At 34.7% G+C, this 24,336-nt stretch overlaps 2 protein-coding genes across 3 annotated transcripts in view; one reads left to right on the top strand and one right to left on the bottom strand.

Moving 5' to 3' along the window:
- Positions 1-19,742, top strand: part of LOC149940139 (beta-1,3-galactosyltransferase 1-like) — a 66,312-nt gene extending 46,570 nt beyond the window's left edge. The window contains exons 1-2 of one of the 2 annotated variants that reach the window (XM_090177974.1): positions 5,624-5,868; positions 18,114-19,742. In XM_090177974.1, coding sequence (XP_090034100.1) covers positions 18,178-19,374 — 1,197 coding nt within the window. In that variant the 5' untranslated portion in view covers positions 5,624-5,868; positions 18,114-18,177 and the 3' untranslated portion in view covers positions 19,375-19,742. Of the gene's footprint in view, positions 1-5,623; positions 5,869-18,113 lie in introns of those variants that run through there. The other variant, XM_090177973.1, reaches the window with a different exon arrangement.
- Positions 19,743-22,300: 2,558 nt separating this feature from the next.
- LOC149940138 (uncharacterized) lies at positions 22,301-23,155 on the bottom strand. The gene has a single exon (XM_090179177.1). The coding sequence runs from the start codon at positions 23,153-23,155 to the stop codon at positions 22,301-22,303; it is 855 nt and encodes a 284-aa protein (XP_090035303.1).
- Positions 23,156-24,336: the final 1,181 nt, after the last annotated feature.

The following is a 24,336-nucleotide window of genomic DNA, read 5'->3' as shown; positions in this document are numbered from 1 at the left end:
ATGGGAACTGCGCAAATGGTAGCCGCTAAAATCAGAACTGCGCATACGGACCCAAACCATTCCCAAAAGTGGGCAAAATCCCACTGTTAGAAAAAATGTTTTATTTTAGGCTTCTAAAATGGTTGAATCTTTTACCAATATTTAAGACCATTCGAGGGTATTGTCACAGAACATTTTTAAACTTTCTGCTTTCCCAATTCATTCCATTTGTTTAGTTTTTATTATACTATTTTTTATCCATTTTACATCAAAATCTATATTTTCCGTCCTTTATATGCAGTTATTTCATCCCATTTTTTATTTTTTCAATATTAACTGTTCACGTAGCCAGTTTAAACTGCTTTTCACCAGAGGGTAATAGCCCAATGAGTGTCCCTGAAGTCGATGAGCAAATGGGGCTGCAAAACGTAAAATATCATTAAGTATTTCGGTATTTGATATAATGGGCATTTTTCTCAAAAACTACAAGAGTTAGAATTACGAAATATTTAGAGTATTATGTCGATAATGTACAAAGAACAAAATTCCATTGAAAAAGTCAAATTTTTCACGAAGATACGAGGTGATGAAAAAAAATTGTCCATATGGAGCAATAGCCAGTTTTTTTTGCGCAAATTTAAAAAATGTCTTAAAATTGGTTTTTGCATGTGATTTATCCAAATGTAAAAAATCTGTGGCTTACTAATAAAACATTTTCTGTTGTCAGGTGCTATTTAAAGCGAAATCTTAAGTTTCAAACCATTATCTAACATTTATTGAGTCTAACTAACAACTATGCCACTTCATTCTCGTGAGCAGGGCGATTTTATGGTTGAGTTATTTGACGGAGATTCCAATCGTAATGCTCATAGAGTAAGTCAAATGTTTAGTATTCGCTATACGTTCTCAGAACTCTCAATCCCAGGTTCTGTGGACAAGTCGTCAGAACCTCAACATGGAAGAAATCGTTCTATCCTACTTGGCTCAATACCCTCGAGCAAGTATTAAGGGGCAAGCGACGATCTTAGGTAATCCAGGAACTACGTTTGGAGAACTCTTCACAATCACAACTTCCATCCGTATTGAGCTACCCTCCACTATACTCTGCCCGAAGGAGATATGGAACGTTGATATGATTTCTGCTAATTAACATGTCGGATGATGACCCAAATTTCATCACTCATCTTCTGGTGTCCAACGAGTGTTCTTTTGGAGAGATGGACCTTTCAACCGCCAAAACCACCACGTGCGGGATTTCACTTACCATCATCAACAACAATATCGACTGAATGTTTGGCTGGGTTTGGTTATCGGCCTATTTTTCCTTCCCAGTCATCTTAATGGACGAAATTACTTAGCACTCTTGCAGATCGAAATAGCAGACGCTTTAGATGAAATTCCGCTTGAAACTTACAGACAACTATGGTACCAACATGACGGTGCAAGACCCCATCAACCTCGAGGTGTTGCGGAGCATCTTAACAAAGAGTTCCCTCGGCGTGTGATTGGTAGAAACGATCCCGTTCGATGGCCTCCGGGGTCTCCAGACCTAACACCGATGGACTTTCACTTTTGGGGTTTCATCAAAGAAAGAGTTTACGAAATGTCCTTTGCGACCATAGACGATTTACGACAACGAATTATTGCAACCACCGCACTTCTCGCCGGCTCGTTTCGAGAGATGCTCCATCGTGTTGAAACACGCATCGTGGCTAACGGAGATATCATTGAACCTCACATGTGAATGTTCTGATATTATTGTACGAATAAACTTTAAAATTCACATATTTTAAGTATTTTTTCAATGGAATTTTCCTGAAAATGCGTTCCCATACTAGACATAATACTCTAACTAACTCTCGTAGTTTTTGAGAAAAATGCCCAGTCAGAGCAAAAAAACACAAATGTAACAAAAATATTTTGGAACTTTTATCTGTGTACGTATAGTTTGACACCTTAATCAATATCCCTATATTTAAAATCGGTCAAACTTTTAAAGACTTCCATATTACAGGTGATTAGAATTTCTTCGCATTGTGTTATTTTAAAGAAAATATTCAAAAAGGAAACAACCTAGTATTCAAATACTTGTCTCGAAATTGGTCCATATAATTTCTTTCTTCTTTTAAGGCAGGAATCCATACCTCTACTTCGTGGCTTGAAGGGCTGGCCACCACCCTCTTATGCATTGTAACCCGGCCACCTGAATTAATAGCTTTTAAAGTCGCTTGATGACTTAGGCCTAAGGTGGTGCCTTGGGTATTAGCATAGCTGATTATTATTATAATGCTTATCGCGGCAGATTTTCGTCTCGATGTGGCTGGCGGTTTTTTTGACGTCACTATGTTAACTTACGACGTTAGTGAGACGGAGCTCGCGGATATTAGATCTTTTCTCTCGTAGGCGGGGCCAAAGCCGTCAGAGTGATCTTACCATACGCGATACGCCAGGAGAATCATTCCATGTAGAGGTATGGATTTCTGTTAAAGGGAATTAAATTCAAAAGGACACTTTTATACCACAAGTATTGGTAAAGGTTTAGTCTTAGGGCTACTTCCCTTTCAATACCCCAAAAGGTATTGTATTGAACATGGCAAAGTAAAATGGGTTTAAAATAAATTATTATACCTTTTTTGTACCTATATGGTTCGAAATAAATTAAAAGTCCAATTTTAGTCGTTTTATAAACCTTTATTTTAACAGTGTAGATTGTAAAAGCCAGAAACGTGCCAATAATTATGAGAAATCCTCTTCAATAGAGAGATTAAGCAGAGCGCTCTAGAAGTTCGAACGACGTTTTCTTTTCTCGTTTATACTTCGGAGTCGGAACCTTTTCTAACTTGAAGACGACGTCATATCTCTGTTGAGCTAATGAGAAACGTAGTATAATATAAAGTGTTCAAATAAAAATACTGAAAATTACAATTTTCCAGCTCAACAAATCGAGAGATAATTCTGCCAAGTTATTCCTTTTCTAGCAACAAATGTTTAGCAATTGTAAATACTGATTTAAATTGAATATTCCTAATCCTTATATATTATAGGGCACAATTGGACTCCGGATACACATGAAAAGTAAATCAGGGTACACGAAAACAAATGTTTGTCTTTAGACAATGCTAACAGCCATTCATAAGGCGCAATTTAATATTGGTTAAACACTTTTTTATTTTCGTCATGTACCCGGGCTTAGCAAATATTTCTAAAATGTGTTAAAATTATATGGTAACTGTAACGGTTTTCTTTAGCAGTCAAAGTGAAAGCACGCTTAACTGATTTTAATTAAATTAATTTCACAAACTTGTAGATAATCCGACGTTGCCGTTCAAACTTCTAGAGCGTCCTGCTTAACCTCTCTACTATTTCCATTTCCTTTCCATAAAGTTGATGACTTGTTATCGTCACAGCGCTGAAGGTGACGTAATTTACGAATTACCCCGTGGAGAAAATTAATTTAACGGAAATGTTTTTAAGAAGCTATTTATTTCTTGCATAAAGATTTAAAAAATGAAGAGATTAATATTAATTTGGTTTGCAATATATTAATATTGATATCAGGTAGAGTATTTTTGAGTGCAAATGAAACGTTTTATTTAAAAGCGAAGAAAGGTTTAGAGAATTCTCTGGTCATTATTGGTTCAATAGACTTGATTGGTTCACTGGTTTAATATAATTGATAAATAAACAACTAATTGCTTTCAATCTTGTTATTTACTCTCTTACATTGTAAGTATACATTTCCGTAAAGATTTCCGTGATAATTGATTATAATTTTGCATCTTGAATCCACTATAGACAAACGGTTCTTTGAAAAGGCTTGAGCAATTTCATTTTATGACAGAATAAACAAACTTCGGAGAATATTTTAAAGGATATACTTCCTTGTTTATATGTAGTACACGTTCTAAAATCCTTCTAACCCAAATATTTATCTTCATAATAAGTACAAATACAACTGACACATACCAACACTAAAAGTAAAACTAAATATCAAATATTAAGAGGCCTATTTAACGCTAAATACTATCCCGTTAGCTGGCGCTTCAAATTTAAATGTAAATGTATAGAGTAATAATCGCTCACACATGCTTATTTTTTATAAGTATCTGGATTTTCATTTTCAAGCATAATTTTAAGAGTATTCGCCTTTGCATGATAAGTAGCGCCAGAGTAAAAAGGTATATTTTTAATAAAATTTCCATTTAATAGGAATTGTAACACGCTACATTTTACATAAGCAATGGCATATGAATACCTACATATTGATGAACTCCTAGTACTGGGAAGTATAATAACACTTGTATAATAACATTTAATTTTTTTCTATTCAATTTTATTAAGAAAAGCAGATAAACAAAAGAAATATCTGATAATTCGAAGTCAATGCAAAAAAATATAAATTTTAAGTGATTTAACTTTTTTTACAAATATACCAATTTCAATCTGAAATTATTATTCTAACAATGGTTGAAAACACAGCGCAAATAGAGTTACAATGAGAAACAAGTACAGTGCTAGATTTTAAATATTTTTGCGACTCGAATAAGTGTCATCAAAATATTATTATATTAAATTACATTACGATACATTACATTACGTTTACATTACATTACAAAAACTGCGGGAGATAGCGCCTCCACAACAAATACTAAAAAGGTGAATTTACGAGAAAATCTGTGTTAGATGGTGCCTCCACAACAAATACTAAATAGGTGAATTTACGAGAAAATATGTGTTAGTTGGCGCCTGTACAATAAATATTAAAAAGTTGAATTTACGAGAAAATATGTGTTAGATGGCGCCTCCACAATAAATACTTAAAAGGCAAATTTACGAGAAAATTTGTGTTAGATGGCGCCTCCACAATAAATACTAAAAAGCTGAATTTACTAGAAAATCTGTGTTAGATGGCGCCTCCACAATAAATACTGAAGTGGCGAAATTACGAGAAAAACTGCGGGAGATAGTGCCACCACAATGAATACTGAAGTGGCGTATTATCAAACGAAATCGGTCGTAGGTGGCACCTCAATAAACACTTAAGAGTCTCATTTCCTAAGAAAAACTGCGTAGATGGCGCCACAATAAATTCTTTAGAAAACGTGTATTCCACCACAGCTTGTAGGACCTTAGATGGATACTTTTCTCTCAAGAGAGAAATTATTAACATCCTTTTGTTACGCGTTTGGATTATTGAGTCAATGAATTTGCAAAAGTAGTTTTTGGTTCGCGTCCAGAATTTATCAATCCGCGTTCATCACGAATCAGTTTTGGGAAATTGGGAACAAATACAATAGAAGGTGGGCATATAAACAAATGGTCTCTTCGCGATAATAAAAGCAAGCGCCTCTTCGTTTTTAGAAGGCATCGAGAACCTCCGCGCCGAAAGACTCTGTAAAAAATATGAAGTCTTATTATTTAAAGAAAAGACGCCCTAAAGGTGAGTGAGCCAAGACATTCCACATCCCAGGTTGTGGCCGGGGGGGGGGGGGGCAGAAGGATGTAAACGTCACGGGGGGCTCGGTGTAAAGGATCCGGGGGGAGGGAAATTATTAGCGGGACTCTCTTACGCGTTTAAGACTGCTTCGAAGAACGCGCGTGAAAGTGAATTCCGTTTTCAAGGAACTCGCGTAAGAAGGCCAAGACAGGCGGTTCGAGAAAAAATATTTCCAAAACAAAGACGAGGGAACGCTTTTGCAACCGTCGTCTTAAGCGGCTTAGGGGCTCCACGAGGAAACAGCGTCGCTCGTAATACCCACGAAAAGTAACGTTTTCAAAGAATGGCGCTCATCAGTCGATTCGGCCGAGTCGTTCTGTGAACACCGCGCCGGGAAAAGAGGCAAAAAATGAGCGTGCCATTCGAAGCCAACGAAAAGGCCAACACTTCGCGTAAGTACCGACCGTTTCTAGCTTCTGAGGTCCTCAACGCGCTCTCCACTACGCCGCGCCCTAGGTCCCAGAGACGCGAAAAACTTTATATTGAATCACCCCGGATTTATAAGATTGTTTTCTTGGTTGCGAAATTTATTTTTAAGGATTTGGGGTTGGATTTTCGTGTCAGTGTTTCAAATTACGTCCTTAAGCGTATGCGAATTTGCTAAAATAACGGATGATACCCGAGTGTAGTTTCTCGCGTCGCTAAAGATACTGTTTAGGTCGTCGCTTATTACTGGGGAATTATGTAGGCGCTCGTTGTAAGTGGGCTTTTTAATAGTTGCGCAATGTTAATGTTGTCGATCGGTGTGGGTTTTTAACAGTCGCGTTAAATTATTTGGGGTATAAAATGTTCATGGTAACGAGATTTTTGCGTTAATGAAATTTCAAATTTAACAATTCTTTTCAGCAGAAAAACGGCCGAGATTTTCAAAATAACAATAAAGTTTTATCATCTATTCTTAGCTTAAAATTAATACATAAGAGTCAGTAGATAGTAAATAAATCCACACAAAAGTTCAGATTTCAAACTTATAGCTGGGAAAACATTTTGGTTTTGCTCTCTTGGTTTATATATTAATTGGTACTTATTTATTAATTATTACTTTTTTATTAATTATTACTTATTTAATAATTATTACTTTTTATTAATTGTTACTTATTTATGAATTATTACTTATTTATTAATTATTACTTATTTATTAATTATTACTTTTTTTATTAATTGTTACTTATTTATTAATTATTACTTTTTTTATTAATTATTACTTATCTATTAATTAATTATTACTTATTTATTAATTAATTATTATTTATTTATTATTTATTACTTTTAATTAATTGTTACTTATTTATTAATTGTTACTTATTTATTAATTATTACTTATTTATTAATTATTACTTTTAATTAATTGTTACTTATTTATTAATTGTTACTTATTTATTAATTATTACTTATTTATTATTTATTACTTTTAATTAATTGTTACTTATTTATTAATTGTTACTTATTTATTAATTATTACTTATTTATTAATTATTACTTATTTATTAATTATTACTTTTAATTAATTGTTACTTATTTATTAATTATTACTTATTTATTAATTATTACTTATTTATTAATTTTTATTTACTTATTTATTAATTATTAGTTAAAATTTCGTTTCGTAAACATTATCTAGGAGGCCGAGTTTTCATATTCCTAGACATTATTAGCTTTTATATAGTTTCGTAAACATTTTTAGTTATGATTTAGTTTTGGTAACATTATTAGTTATGATTTAGTTTCGGTAACATTATTAGTTATGATTTAGTTTCGGTAACATTATTAGTTATGATTTAGTTTCGGTAACATTATTAGTTATGATTTAGTTTCGGTAACATTATTAGTTATGATTTAGTTTCGGTAACATTATTAGTTATGATTTAGTTTCGGTAACATTATTAGTTATGATTTAGTTTCGGTAACATTATTAGTTATGAATTAGTTTCGTTAACATTTTTAGTTATGATTTAGTTTAATACTTTAATACTTAAAACCATTATAACTAATTATATTTTTTGTGAATATTCTTCTTGTTGTAAGCTTTAAATTGAAATGTAAATTAAGAATCCGGTTGCGATTTGATTAAACGTAGTCCCAAATAGATTAAATAAGAATAAGTTCAGTCAGACTTGACAAAAAGAGAAAAAACCGCACAAAATGGTGGACATAGCCAAAGCTACGAAGTAATTGTTTCGACAAAATACATTTCGATTGCGATGTGTCATGTGGGGTGTAAATTCTTATAATTGTACCACATTCAGCTCGTCTGAAAGTCCCAACCGTAAAAATATACCGGATGCGTCATGACCGCCTTAAATTTCACTTGAAAAACACGGGACGGTTTTTGCCTTACAAATTATATTGGGCAAACCAGAAAACTTGGGTGTTTCTGTCAATAAAATTAACTGTAATTAGTTTATCATATATCAATTAAGACAACGTAAAATTCATCTTTTTCTATATTATAATATATATATAACAAATAATATATTATATATAATATTTTATTAATATAACATAATATATAATTAATATAACATAACATTTAACTAATATAACATAATATTTTATTAATATAACATAACATTTAACTAATATAACATAATATTTTATTAATATAACATAACATTTAACTAATATAACACAATATTTAATTAATATAACATAAAATTTAACTAATATAATATAATATTTAATTAATATAACAACATTTAATCAATATGTCATAATATTTAACTAATATAACATAATATTTAATTAATATAACATAAAATTTAACTAATATAATATAATATTTAATTAATATAACAACATTTAATCAATATGTCATAATATTTAACTAATATAACATAATAGTAAATTAATATAAAATATTATTTAATTAATATAACATAATATTTAACTAATATAACATAATATTTAATTAATATAAAGTAATATTTAACTAATATAACATAATATTTATTTAATGTAAAATATTATTTAATTTATATAACATAATATTTAACTAATATAACATAATATTTTATTAATATAACATAACATTTAACTAATATAACATAATATTTAATTAATATAACATAAAATTTAACTAATATAATATAATATTTAATTAATATAACAACATTTAATCAATATGTCATAATATTTAACTAATATAACATAATAGTAAATTAATATAAAATATTATTTAATTAATATAACATAATATTTAACTAATATAACATAATATTTAATTAATATAAAGTAATATTTAACTAATATAACATAATATTTATTTAATGTAAAATATTATTTAATTTATATAACATAATATTTAACTAATATAACATAATATATAACTAATATAACATAGTATTTAATTAATATAACATAAGGTAATTTTTAACTAAATATAACTTAATATTTTATTATTATAACATAATATTTAAATAAAATAACATAATATTTTATTAATAAAACATAATACTTAACTAATAAAACATAATATTTTACTAACATTATATTTAAATAATATTACATAATATTTAACTAATTTACCGAAATATTTAATTAATATAACATAATTTTATTAAAATAACATAACAATTTATGTATAATGAGTATATACAGAAGTAAATGAAGAGTAGTACGCATATCAAACTTAATCCGCAAACAATTCATTAAAAAGGATATGGAGTGCGTGTACGCAGAAGTAAATGAGGGAATAGTACGCATATCATACTACACCTGTAGTCTAGGCTGACTAGTCCTATATTATACCAGTAACAAACGTTATCAATAACACTCAATGATCTGCCAGTAAATCATCTGGAAATATATAATTGAATAATTACGCGTTAAAGCAAACTGAATTAAAGTTGACTAATTTGAAAAAGTATTAAGATTATCTAGTGCCAAATGATAACATCGCGTCGAATTCCAACCAGAGGCTGGTCGTTTTAGTGAACTTTCCATGGCCATATCATTTTTTATTGCAACAGGCTTGAAAAAAAACAAAACCGTTAAACGTAGTACATTTATGGTAGTTCCCCTAATTTTACATTTATATCACCTAGTTTATCAAAAGCTACGTGTAACTAACGCTAGGTAGGTGAAAAAAATCGTAGCACATTTAGAGTTTGAATAAGAAAGACAGAATGGTGACTATACGAATCGGAATCGAAACCCATAAACGCGTCATCGATAAAGAAACGCCCTGCTTGTCCTTCCTGATGACATCGTGGAATAAGTTTTACGTAATCCAGCCTTCGACGCTAATTGCTTCCTCCAAATTCGACCCTCTACTTCGAGAGAAAACATATCCTAATAAACAGGTTCGGAAAAACTGGTTATTCAAAATCTTCGAAAGTGTCAACCCGGAGTTTCAATATATAGAATCCAAATAACTTTTACAACTTTATAATTTTTTCTTAACGTAAGACGAAGAGGCGTTTGTTTCGTTTCGCGCTTCAGAAAATGTCAAACTCCCACGACGTATTCCAATCTAATAAATGCTATTGACCGATATTGACCCGAACGATTTCGTAACTGGCGGCCGCGCCGAGCCAATGAACTTGATCTGATTAATATTTCAAGCTATTAGAGTTTGATTCGCACCACTTATTTCGCGAAATGCCGCGATTATATTTGAAATAAAACGCTTGGCGTGTTTGTAAACACAATCGAAGACATTTCTGGGCTTTCAAATGTCATTGACTTTTTGCGGCCGCTTATTTTTTATTTATAAATTTACGGATTAAAAAAATGGAATTGTTGGTAAAACTGAGATGATTCTAGTAACGTTCAGACTATGCAAAATTAGTGTCCAATTAGTTGATCATGTCTGATTACCAACTAAGTGGGCACATTTTTACACCAAAAATGTGTTCATATTCAATTCAACAACTGTCCACATGAGACTATTCGGGGTAGGTACATTTGTTCGAATTTCAATCATCCGAACGGTGGAACAAATGTTCGAATTTCATTCGTCCGAACCGCCGAAATAACAAATGTTTCAGTTGTTCGAATTGGACAACTTGTTTGTTTCATTCGTGCGAATAGGTAGCATCACTTGTCCGAATTCTGCCGCTAAATTAGTATTTCTTATTTATCCAATTATGTCCATTTTTCCTTTGGCCGATATAGTAAGTGGGAATTGCGTTGAATGTTGTGGATATTTTACTTTAGGTTAGGTTATGTAAGGTTCACGTTAATGTTACTATTTTCTTATATTAACAATATTTAAAAAAAAACAACCAATTCCTAATGTTCGAAAAAACGGACAAACGATTATTCGAACAAATGAAATTCGCCAGTAAAGTTAACATAAATTGAATGACTAAATCACCAACAAAAGTTGTGATTTATTTTTCGGGCAAATTAAATACGTTTTCGGACATACGATCCTGTTATCCGGCATTCGGACATTTGTACCACCGTTCGGACGAATTAAATTCGAACAAATGTACCCAAATCAATTATTCGTGTCTAGTCTGCGATTCTCTCTGCTATACTATTTCCTTTGTAAAATTTAGAAATTATTTGTCATTTAATTGGACCATAACAAAAGACGGGTCATAAGTTTCAAAGTTCGCGCGTCAGTGATATCACGGAATAACTCAATTTCATTGGTTGAATTTCAAATATTATTATGTGTCAAAATTATTTTACACTTAAAAGTAGTTCAGCTACCCGAAAGACGTTGTGATAATCTCATAAAATAGGTAATTAACTTTTGCTTTGTCAAAGTTTTAGCTATAAAATTTTTAGCAGCCTAAAAAGTTTAGAAATAGTCAGCACAAAACATTTTCCCAAGATATAAATAAATTGTTTTGTCTATAAATCCAAAGAATAATAAATTTCACGCATTTTTGCCCTTTAAACCTGTTTTCCCAGACCCCGGACATTCAAGCTCTCCCCCCTTCTGAAATATCTTGAAATGACGTCCCTGAGTGGATTGAGTACAAGTTAAAGACTTCATGATCATATTACGATAAATAGCCATTGCTAGAAGCACTGTCCGGCCATATCGACAAGCAAATTGTAAATGAGACAAATCTTTAACAAAAGATAATATTTTTGGGGTTTTCCCATAAATGAGACCGGAAATGACCATTGTATTTCGTTTATCCGATTTATTTTGAAATTTTAAATAAATTCCTTTTAAAAAGTACTATAAGGGGGTACCATTTAAAGAGGGAAAGAGAGTGGTGGGCATATTTTACTAAATAGCCACCAAAATACAACTTATATACATTACATGTTTTGACTATATTGGGAATTGGCAGTATGACGTATATTATACGTCACCTATGCTTTTTCCAATTGGGAAAAAAAAATTACCAGCATGGCAACCATAGCCAAAGGTACGGCGTGACGTCATTCTGCCAAGTCCCTATTAGGTGGTTTCTTTTCACCAGTTCTCGGACTAAAAGTGTACTCTTTTTAACCTAAAACCTTTTAATCGCCTGTTCCGGGGATGAGAATTACTCCGCCCAATAAACTATTCGCTTGTTCCGGAATATTAGGGCTACTCTTTTTACTCCTTCTGAAAAGGAGGTGTCAACGAGTAAATCGGATTTTGTGATCTACTAGCCAGAATTTATCTGCTAAAAAAGCCACAGGCAGCCGATTTGGAATAACGTTTTTACTCCGATTCGAACTATGCGCAAACCCAGAATCGGAGGAAAATAGCGTTACTCTTCTTACCCTACTCCGAAATCCCGGAACAAGCGAGAAAAAAAAGAGCTATTTACCGGTACATTGCATTTTGTTGAAAATTTTAAACCTGGATTATAAAGAGACATACGTGCTATACTTTCCTTACAAAAAGGTGACAAAGTTTGCAAAAAATGTCAGTTAGGCTTGACGGAAGGAAAATACTTGTAAAAACACGATGTTTAAAAAGGATTTACTGGTCTAGTGGTCGCGAGTGAAATTTCTAGACTTGCAAAGAACGGACGTCCAGCGGGTTTGACAACACGTAAGCCGTGCTATTTTTGTAGAAATACTCCATAAATTACTGAAAATATATTAAAAGTCTTTTCAAATTAAAATATAACTTAAAATTGTTCCCAATCTTGGATCTAATTTCCAAACCATTCTATTTGAATTTGAATCTGCTCAGTTTTTGATATATTATTAGATTGAAATTTGATCCCTCGTTTTTATTCAATATTAATAAAATTGTTTTAATAAATTAATATTAACATTAAATAAATGTAAGGCTATTTGTCTTTATTTCCATAATTCGATTTAATTTTATTTCAAGTTTATCTCAGAGTTTCAAAACCTTACGATATCTAATACTTTTGGCGAAATATTTGACGTGATCGAACACTCCTCTTTGATTACCTCCTACAAAGGAAATTAAATATATTAATGTCAAGTTTAGGTGGTCAAGGCTTTTCTAAGCATTAAACCGGATATATTCATAAATTCTATTTGATTTGCATGATGTAGCGCTTTCCCGGGCGCTGTTTAACTATATACCCGTTCCGCATATACAGGTTCTTCTTGACTTTTCTCAAAATGGAGACTTTTCTTAGAAAATATTTCAGAACTTCCATTGTTCAGATTGTAAAAAATTTCGCAAATTTCTCAACTTTGTTATTGCCATATTTCAAATCAGGGGCGTATTGCAAATATTTCTACGATTTGGAGGTCAGAAGGGGAAGAAACCGGGGATCACGAATATTAAGAGTTTTCGCTTACTAGACTCCAAAAATGGGCACTTAATCTCCATAGCTCTCTGATTGGCATTAATTTGGTCCCAATGCGTTGAAACGTTGAGGGGAAACCCTAAAAATGTCACAATTTGTGTCATATTTGGATCAGCTGGTTTTTTGATAGAATAATTTTTTTTAGATTAAACTATATTATTTATAATCAAATTTCTTCAGAGCAACTAACTTTTTTCTTATTTTTAAAAATAATATTAAACTTGATGAACCAACTCCAAACCATAAATGTTTTCAATTTTTAAATATTTTTATGAGAATGGGGTAAGACAAATTTGGTTAAGTAAGTAATAATTTAAAATCTTTTCAGATCACATTTACAATTTAAACCCTTGATTATTGCATTTTAAGTTACATTTTAGCAATAGTTCTCAATATTTGTTAAGTATTGTAGATTCTGTTTTATAATATTTATTAGTTTCGACACTTCTTAAGACGTAACAACTGATATTTTTAAAAATTTCCGATTTGGCGGCGCGATATGAATGATTTAAAAGATAATGTTTCTAAACGTGCGTGCAGCATCTTACTCGCTTCTGATTAGATACCATTTATTTCAGTTTTGCTCTAACAATACATTGGTAGAAAAAGGAACTAAACATTCACAATAAATATTTAGACAAGCTAACAGGTCAGTTATTATTATACTTTAGTTTCAATCGATGCAAAACCGCTAAAAAAAATTAAAACACGCCTTTCAAAAACCGACAAAAGCATCTAAAATTCGATAAAACCAGCGAAAATCGTAAAAATAAAAACAAGATGTCACAGACATTTAAGTACACACAATCCCACTGGTGTATTAACTTTAATTTAAATATTAAATTTAAATTTAAACAAATTTCCAATCATCTTGAATATGAACTTAATAAACCCAAGAGGAATGTTATCGGAAAAGAATTATTCGAGTTACCTGGTTTTGGAAATAAGGTAGCGAACAAGTTTTTTGAATTACCTGGTTTTGGAAATAAGGTGGCGAAACGCGAACACGTTCATTTAAATTGATTTTTATAAAAACCAAGTTTTTCGAGTTACCTAGATTTGGAAATAAGGTGGCGAAACGCGAACGAGTTAGATGGCACCTGTATCAATTGGCACGAAATTCAAATATGACAATAGTGCCTACGCGGGTGGTGGGGTACATTTAAATTGAAAATCGACCAAAAACACTAAAGTGGGCAAATGCCCCACTTCTCGGGCTCCGAGCCCAAAAATTACGAAAATCCCGTCGAGGCTATAATAGTGCCTACCGATTGAGATATCAATCGCCTTGTACCACTAACATACCTCGAGCAATCGTGTGTACGATGGCGGCGGCGCCTACACAGTAGGTGATCGCAATACACACAAATCCCTAAGGATTGTGTGTAAAAACGGTCAAAACTACTCAGAATTCCAATACAAATTTGCAAAAAGTAGCTCGGACTTATAATTACGCAACAGATTCAACTAAATCCTAACTAGTGTTAATGGATAATTACAGTACGTTTATTCCTTTTCCTAATATAAACTAAATATTTAATAATAATCAGCTAGGCTAATACCGTTGGCACCACCCAAGGCGCAAGTCATCCAGCGACGTTTATTGCCTTCAATTCAGGTGGCCGGGTTACAATGCGTAGGAGGGTGGTGGCAAGCCCTGAATGCCACGTAAGCCCACAGCTCCCTACACTTACTTACTGACAAGATTTTATGGGAAGGGGAAACTGAAGAACTTGGGGGAAAACCCCTTTAACCACTTGAGAGAGAACTGGCAAAATCAACGAGTTTACACCCAGTGCCACAAGTTGTGATCGAACCCGACTCCGCTTGCTGCGAGGTGAAACTGCTAACCACTCCGTCACCCCACGCTCCGTTTAGTAATATTATTATTATTATTAATATTATTTTTATCATTATATATATTTATAATTATTTGTTTATTAAATTACATACGTTTGACTTACAATTGTTAGAGATCATCTCAATCCATTTTTTATTTTCAACAGAAAACTCACTTTGGAACAAGTACTTTTATATAGGCTAATTTGTTTTTCTTAAACGTGGTCTTCAATTTAGATTTTTACTACTGCCCAAGAAAATTGACTGAGATGATGATCTTCCAATAAATCTTTAAAAGTCGCTTGATGACTTAGGCCTAAGGTGGTTCCTTGGGTATTAGCCTAGCTGATTATTATTATTTATTATTTTTAATAGGATGCAATCCAGTCGATTTGGGAAAAGTCTAGGCTCAATAGATAGTGCTGCAATTTCTATTACGTAACGAAATCTTCTCAATTAGTTATTTCAGTTTACTGCTAGATTTTCATCTACTAAGCCGACAATTGACCTTTATAAAACATATCTTTTGCGGAAATCCAGCTTCTCGCATTGGCCACTAGGTAGCGCTATCTTAACTGAAAATAATAATTAAAAGACATCTGTAAAACCTCAATTGATACTATACAGTACTAAAGGGTTAGACTTCCTACTTCTAAGACTTTCATCTCAGATATTATTTCCAGTTCCTAGCTGTTGAAAAATGGACGCTTATTTATTGATCGAAATAAATTGCATTCTTGTTTGTCAGAACTTCACTCTAAATATTTAATTTTATAATTAGGGATAAAATACTGTAAATATCATTTTATCTTTATAACACGTTCCTTTCTTCAAAATAGGTTGCAAATTATTTATCGAAAAGTCTAGCACAGAGAATATAGCAAATAAAATCTTTATGTGATTCCCAGCTTTACGAAAGTTATTTGTTTTTCTTTGTGAACATAAATTCAATTATTTTATAATGTCATTTTAGAAAAGAAAGTAAAATTAGAACGGAAATTCGAGCTTTCGTCAATACGACCGATACTAATTACAGAAATTAAATTAGAAATTGAATTGGTGCAATCCGCGATCATAGGAACTTTAGCGTATTTAATCGATTGTTTTGGGTCAAAATGAAATAAAAATAATTAGTACCTGAACATTATTTATCAGAAAACGTTCCTATTAAATGGGAATTGAAATGAGAATTAGTTGAAAGGTCTAAAGGAAGATTTCCTTAGAAATGTGTTTGTTACAAGGCCGTAACAATGGCGAAACCAGTAATGAAGGGGGCTGTATAGAGTTGTTGGGATTTTAGAAAACTAGTCTCGAGAAAAGAAACAGCACTTGCTCATCCCTAAATGATTGGCGCGCTGACCTCAATCCACTTCTCTCCTTTTTTTAATCTGCCGTTTGAGGAAGACAAACATTCTAGCGATATGCGAGTATATAAAAGTAACCAGAAATTCAACAGGAGTTTCCTATTAAGTTATGTAAAAATTCTTATGAAAATGTACTGATTTTATTCGCGTTTACTTGGTGTACGTAATAGGAGAACGCTACAAAAAGTTGGATTCCATTTTCCTATGTCATATGTATGAACCAGCAGACGACGTTATGACGTAGGGCAAGTTACATTTCTCAATATTGGGAAAAGGAAATTTTTAATCAATGACTTTCAGTAACGATCAACAGAGGAGTCAAAGGGATTATGGGAAAATTATTTCGGGTTCAGAGAATAAATATATAGGGTGCTTTAAAAATACATTAGAAGGCTTTGGTCCCCACAAAATAAGTAGAGAAATTTAGCCATCAAGAATGGACACTAGGATATACTAATAGTGTGTGATATAAAAGTTATGCAAGAAAGGAAAAGGATAAATAATGCTGGGTAACGTTTTGTGTAAATGTAAGAAATACGTTGAATGGGCACTGTTGAAAGCTGGAGCCATAATTACGCGGGTAGAGTCACCGTTCCTGAACTTCGTGAACCATGAAACATTTTGGGCACCAAAGAAAGGGTTTCAGGAGCACACGTTTCCTCAGTTGGATTTTTGTAATAGAGCGGACAACAACCGGTGCTCACTTGTGCCTTTTCGAATTCGGTTGTTGAGTATTTAAATCACTTAAATTTGTAACCTTTGTAACTTTCAACTCACCATTTTATTAAGTTTCTTTTCATTCTTAATTAAATACCAGTTTTGTGATTTTAATTATACATAAAAAGTTAGTTGCGCTTAGGTGTTCGTTTTTCAGTCGGCGGGCACTTATCATAAAATTGCTGAACCATATATATCGTCCAGGGTATAAATTCTACAGGCATGCCGTTTTCGGAAAGTTTTGTTCGTTATTTTCAGGTGAATTTAGCGTAACGACATCCGTTAACTTATCTATTAGATAAACATTAAATGTGGATACTCGAAGAGGTAACAAATTTAAATTTGTATCATATTCCATTTTTGAATTTATGATAGCATAGCTTTCATTTGAAATAAAAACGAGTTAAAACTGAGAACAAAGACCTACGCATTGATTTTAATTTGGTTTTTGTACAAATCTTAACTATGAATTGTTCGAGTATTTAATATAAGATTGTGATATCGGTTTTCAAACTTTTATCCAACCGCAACCCCTTTGTGACGATCATAACACTCCGCTCTGCTACGTACTAGAAAAATTAAAAAGGAATGTATGAACCCACCTATTCCGGGGCATTACATAAAATAAATAAGTAAACAGAGTCACTGGATTTTCGAAGAAAAAAATCAGCTTATATTAGGTATAATTGTAATGAAGCGAAGAAGCTTTTGCATAAACAGTTCCTCATTGGAAGTATAAAATAACAAAATTATCTAAATGTGTTTTATTTAAAAGCGCAATGTGTGGGGCTCTGAAGTTTTCAGGGATGGGCAAAAAGCGTCGACTGTTGCAGCGAAAGCCTCAGCAGGCCGTGCACCTTCACCCATCTGGGTTTATTCTTAAGGATCCCTACCAATTCTGAACTGCTTATCAATAACATACCCACATATTCACCTAAATATATCAAATTTTCAAATTACAGAGAAATAAATTGAGATATTAGCTATATAACACCGTTTTAATATATTGCGTTGTTATCTTTTCAGATTTATTGAAGGAAAAACGGGTGTATGCCAATTTTGTGGAGAATACGACCTAAACAAAGAAATCATGATTCGAAGATTGCGTAAATTCTATCGTTTCCTCAGTGGCATCTCTTGCGTCCTCATTCTCTTATCGTTATGCTACATCTACCTCTTCACTGTCCAAATGCATCAAACTACAAGTCGAAGCGACCTGTCCGCCAGTTATCAAAGGGCTCTTCTCAGTAAGACCCTGAGAGCCTCCAGGTCCGTAGACCGACAACCAAAGTCACTCGCGGAACGGGACAATTCCAGCGAAGACGAGGGATGGACGACGCTCCCGGGAAACATCACCGTCCACGTGGGGAAGTTTACCAATCCGCACAACTTTACGTACTTAATTAATAACGATAAAGTATGTTCCTCGATAAGAAGTTCCGATTTGAGTTTGCTTATCTACATCGAATCGGACCTCGGAAATTTCGAAAGGAGGCAAGCCATCAGAGATACTTGGGGTCAGCTATCTTTTCAAGGAGCCCTCAACTTTCGTATCGTCTTTTTATTGGGCGAAACCAAAGGCATTTCCGCGCGGAAACGGGTATCGGAGGAATCTTATCGGTACGGTGACGTGGTGCAAGAAAACTTTCCGGAATCGTTTCGCAACTTAGCCCTGAAATCGGTCATGGGTCTTAAGTGGGTGACTCGACATTGCTCAAACGCCAACTTCGTCATGAAGACTGATGACGACATTTTCATTCACGTGCCAAATCTACTGAAACTACTGAAAGAGGTGAAACAATTGCGCGGGCTTTCGGAGAATTTCGTCGTCTGTCACCGAAACAGATTGAGAAATATCGTCAGGCAATCTTTGTTGGACGACCATAGCGTACCGCCAGCGTACCGGAAGTATTTGGTGCGGGAGAACGAACTGCCTGGTCAATTCTACCCTCCGTACTGCGCCGGTTTCGGTTACGTGGTGCCGGCTGCGACCGCCGCGACTCTGTACCAAGCCTCCATAGAGACGCCTTATTTCTTCATCGAGGACGCTCTAATCACGGGATTTTGCCGACAGAAAAGCGGAGTGCATCTTCTGGACCACGCGGGATTTACTTTGAGGCCACCGATTTCTCCCAAAGAAGGAAGCTGCGCTTTCAGGGAAGGACGCGTTACCACTCAAGAAATGGGACCACGCGAAATGCGCGAACTCTGGAGAGAGATTAACACGCGAGGATTCTTTTGTCCTCAAGTTATTGGCTACATTCCGGCTCCGGGGGCCAAGTTATGAAACCGCGTTTTGGTTCTGTCGAAATAATGGAGAGCCGGGCGATAAAACTCTCCCGATTTCAACCGCGATAGTTTGGAATTTAGAACGCGCGTTTTCTCCCAGCAGGAGCCTCCATTTATAATTTCGTATTAAAAGGTGAGCGCGCGGTCACGTGACGTATAACAGAGAGTCATTTCTAGTTCCCCACATTTTATTCCAATATCCGACTTTCCTCCCTCTCTCTGCGCAGTCTCGCACCGCTAAGGGCATTATCGTAGCTGTTTTGAACCTTGTACGCGAGTTATATTTCAATAAAATTTTAAACACCAAAAAGCCGCGTCTTTTTCGCGGTCTCACACTTTCGATTGTTGTCATAAATATAGCTTTATACAGTTTATCCGCTTGTTTCAGAATTTCCCCGTGAAATAAATTTTTGTTCTAAGCCAAATTCTTTTTGTTTTCATATATACAGCTTGTCTTATTTTGCTCTGACATCACATTTTTCTCAAAAACTAAAATAGGTAGAGTTTTGAGATTTTCAGGGTAAACGTATGACCATAAGTGTATCATATTGTTACATAAGTGTGATGCTTCCTATTCTTCACAAGCAAAAGTTTTACTGAGAACTATTCACAAGACAGACTGCATTACGGGCTTCGTCGCCGTTTTGCGTCAGCTTGCTAACGCGTCACACGTAGCCTTTGACAGCGCCTCGCTAGGGCGATAGTTTCTGGTTGTAATGACGTCACTCCATTACTAGCTCTAAGTAAAATATTTTCCAAAGTGAAAAACATATGGAACAACATTATAGGCTTATGGTATGACGTAGGGAAAATTTGAAAAAGATTTTAACGTTTTTCAAAAATGTATTTTGTGACCAGTAGGTTATTGACAAAAACGAAATATTTGTTGACTATACTTGAAAACGTACAAATAAAGTCGGTTCGGTTGAAATCGACCAATTTTTAATAAATATACGAGGTCATGAAAAATAACAAGGGTGTCAGAGGAGGCAAGAAGCTTTTTCCAGCACCGTAAGACATATTGAGCATAACACAAACGTGCCAAAGATCTGGGTTTTTTCAGACGCTCTTCAATAAAGAGTCACTTGCTAAGAGAAGTTGAATGTAGATTTGTTAATTTAATATGAAAAACAACGTTTGATTATTCTAGAAAGCACTGTTATAATCCGCAAGATAAATATTAGAGTTACATTAGGTAAATATATTTTTTGTCAAAAGAAATGTTTTTTTAAAAATAATATTTTCGAACTTATAATTTTAATTTAACCATAAGCATTCGTAATAACATGCGCCCACGTTATAATGAACATGCCAGCCGTGTTTTAAGTAATATGTAAACAGAGATTAACGATTGGGCAGAAAACCTTTGAATTTTCTCACAACAAGATGACGCCCCACCACATTATCACAGAGAGGTGACTGGATTCCTGAACAACGAGTTTCCTCACAGATGGATCGGAAGAACTGGTTCAGTACTTTGATTCGCAAGGTCTCCCGATCTGAAAACGCTATACTTTTTTTCTGTGCAGTGTTATCGAAGAAAGGGTTAACGCAACTCCTATTGAAACGAGAGCCGATCTTCACCGTAAAATTAACATTGCGTGTCAAGAAGAAACGCCAGAAATGATAGAGAGTGATATGATTATCTGAGATCGAGTTTGCGTTGCAGCCAATGGGTGTATAACTTAAGCTAATTTGTGAACTATTATTTAGCATCTTTGAAATAAATTATGGTATTTCATAAGACCCGAATACTGTTATTCAACAAGCAAACTATTCTGCGTATGGAATTTAATTTTATTAAAACATGTGGCGCATACCAGCCCAGTAAGTGACAGAAACAATAACTCCCGAAATAAAAGTACCGAACAGTAAATTATTGATTGTTCATGTCTACTTCGAATATTAAACAATACTGCCCATAAATTGAACGGCCAAGATATTTATACAAAAAATCGGAATATAAAAAAAGTCTAGATAACAATCATCTTACTCTGCGATTAAAAAACAAATTACAAATATTATAAAACGTGTAGTTGCGAACATCCCGGTGTCCTTAATATCTCATTTTAATTATTCAGAGGACTTATCATTATAATTATTATAAATTATCAATAAATTATCAATAAATTATCAATAAATTATGCTTACTACCAATGGAATAATTACATAATTTATTGATGGGTCGCTGCAGCACCAGGTCAGATGTCTTGACAGTGACCACTCTTACGCAACCGTCTGTGCCAGGATGTATCTCCTGTATTCTGCCCAGCTTCCATTTGGTCGGAGGAAGATCTTCGTTTTTAAGTAGGACGAGATCGTTGACTTGTAAGTTTCGTTTGACTGAAAGCTATTTAGGGCGTTGTTGTAATTGGGTGAGGTATTAATTGTTCCATCTACGCCAAGAGTGCTGAAGGAATTGTTGTCGAAACTGCCATTGTGTGAGACGGTTTGTTTTGGTAGTCGTTTGGTCAGGTTCTGGGATTACAGACAAGGCGTCACCAATCAGAAAATGTCCGGGTGTTAAAGCCACAAGGCTGTCGGGATCAGTTGATAATGCTGACAAGGGTCTAGAATTCAGGCACGCTTCGACTTGGCATAGTAAGGTATTCGTCTCTTCGAACGTCAAAGTAGTCAGTCCCACGATTCGCCTTAGATGGAACTTCATTGGTCGTACTCCAGCCTACCAGAGACCTCCAAAGGTTGGCGTAAAGTGCCAGTGAATACCTTCATTCGATGTCCACCGTGAAATTGCACTGCGACTACTCTGTGTTGTCGTGAACTTTAGAAATTCCTTAAGTTATCGATTTGCACCGCGGAAGTTGGACCCACAGTCGCTATAGATGTCGGAGCTCTTTCCTCTTCGAGCTGGGAATCGTCTCAAGGCAGCTAGGAAGGAATCTGCAGTCATGTCGCTGACAATTTCAAGGTGAATCGCTCGGGTTACAAAACAAACGAAGAGAGCTACGTACGCCTTGAAAGTCCTCTGTCCACAAATTTTCATGACCTTGAGGGAAAATGGTCCGGCGTAGTCCACATAAAGCTCTGGCTGGGTGAACGCGTGCTGCTGGTAAATCTGCCATTTGTAGCTGGAGGGTGGTCGCTTTCTGTCGGACACATGGCACGCAACGTTGAATATGAAATCTGACCGCATCTCGAATGCCGAATACCCAGAAGCGTCGCTGAATGACTGATATAAGCAGCTGCGATCCGGCATGTAAATGCCTTAAATGTTCATGGACAAGTATCAGATCACTTAATTTGTTTCTTCGAGGTAAGATCATCGGATGGAGTTGATCGGTATTCATTTTTGCTCTTCGAATGCGACCTCCAACTCGAAGTAATTCATCTACATGTAGATCAAGAAATGCATTTAATGACAGTAATTTACTTTTTGACGGAATTGGTGAAGATGTCTTTAGACATCTTATTTCTTCACTGAAGTTTTGTTGTTGAACAGTCTTTACCCAATATTTGAGTGCGGAGTCAAATTCGGTTTCAGATAACGGACCAGTTGTCCTGTTAGGTTTGGACGTTCGAGTGTTTTTCAGGAATCGATGTATGTACGCCGTAACTCGAAGGTACACGGACAATGATGAGTAATTATCAAGTAAGGACGCATCTACCTTACCCAGCGTAGAAAGTGCAGGAAAAGGTTGAGTTTCGAGGTAATCTTCAGTTTCGTCGGGAATGACTTCATGGTGGGAATCCGTAGTCTGATTGAGCCAAGACGGCCCATTCCACCATAATGAATAATTGTGGAGTTCAATGGCGGACATACCCCTAGAGAGCCAGTCAGCTGGGTTGTGTTCACCTTTGACATGATGCCATTGTATACTCTAGTGACCGAACCTTGGATCTCTGATACTCGGTTAACGATAAAGGTCTTCCAACGTTGTGGTGGTGAAGCAAGCCATCCCAAGACCGTCATCGAGTCTGTCCAACAGTGAGTTTCTAAGGTGGTTTTTTTAAGTGCGTCATGGATGGTCTTGACTTGACGAATAAGATGCACGGCGCCACAAAGTGTGAGCTTCGGTAATGACACTTGTTTCCGGGTTGCTACCTTGGTTTTTGCTGCGATCAAATGCGTTTGTACTTTGCCATCCTGATCTGGTCCGTAAGTATACCGACGCAGCGTAGGCATTCTCGGACACATCGCAGAAACTTTGGAGGCTGAATTCTTGAGCTCGCTGTTGCGAGATGTGATGCTGAATGTTTAATCGTTTGATCTCCTTTAGGTCTATCTGAAACTTCATTCAATTCTGGTTAAGACCACCAGGGAGATGATCGTCCCAATCCAACTTGAGTTTCGATAAATCTTGAAGTAAGAGTTTCGTTTTGATGATAATCCGGGCTAAGAGTTCCATCGGATCAAAGATCGTAGCTACTTCCGAAAGAATGACTCGTTTAGTTACAATTGTTTTTTCTGTATTTACCGTGACGAGAACGAGAATGTATCTGTTGCCGGTGTCCATAGAACACCGAGTGTTTTGACGCATTCAATGTTATCAAGTGTTAGTGGACCATGGATTTTGCACATCTCTGAAGGTAGTGATGAAAAAAGTTCAGGGTCGTTAGAAGCCCATTTTCGAAACTGAAATCCGGCTACAGTTGAGGCCTGCATGATTTCGGATTGCAGTTATAGAGCTTGTTCGGTGTTATCGGCTCCAGTCATGAAATCATCGACACAGAAGTCTTCAGTTAGCGTTGCTCTAGGATATTGTTGTTGAACAGACGCAGTACCATACGTGACTGTTAGTAGCTTGTAGTCACGTAATTGCTCTGATGGACTTGTGCGCCAGACAATTCGTTGTAGATTCGTGTCCTGTGAATGGACTAAGATTTGTCTGTACATTTTCTCAATGTCTGCCGTCATTACGACAGCGTGTAGCCTGAAACGAATCAACAACAATATTAAGTCGTCTTGAATTTTGGGCCGGACAAGCATGAGGTCGTTGAG

This window comes from Leiobunum rupestre, chromosome 6 (genome assembly GCF_980474605.1).
Source record: "Leiobunum rupestre chromosome 6, qqLeiRupe1.1.hap1, whole genome shotgun sequence".
Classification (NCBI taxonomy): domain Eukaryota; kingdom Metazoa; phylum Arthropoda; class Arachnida; order Opiliones; family Sclerosomatidae; genus Leiobunum; species Leiobunum rupestre.
The sequence above is the reverse complement of the archived record's forward strand: the minus strand, read 5'-3'. Positions and strand labels throughout refer to the sequence as shown.

What these genes read in the sequence shown, in the direction of transcription:
- LOC149940138 (XM_090179177.1), bottom strand. Translation starts at nt 23,155, where the DNA reads ATGTCCGCCATTGAACTCCACAATTATTCATTATGGTGGAATGGGCCG.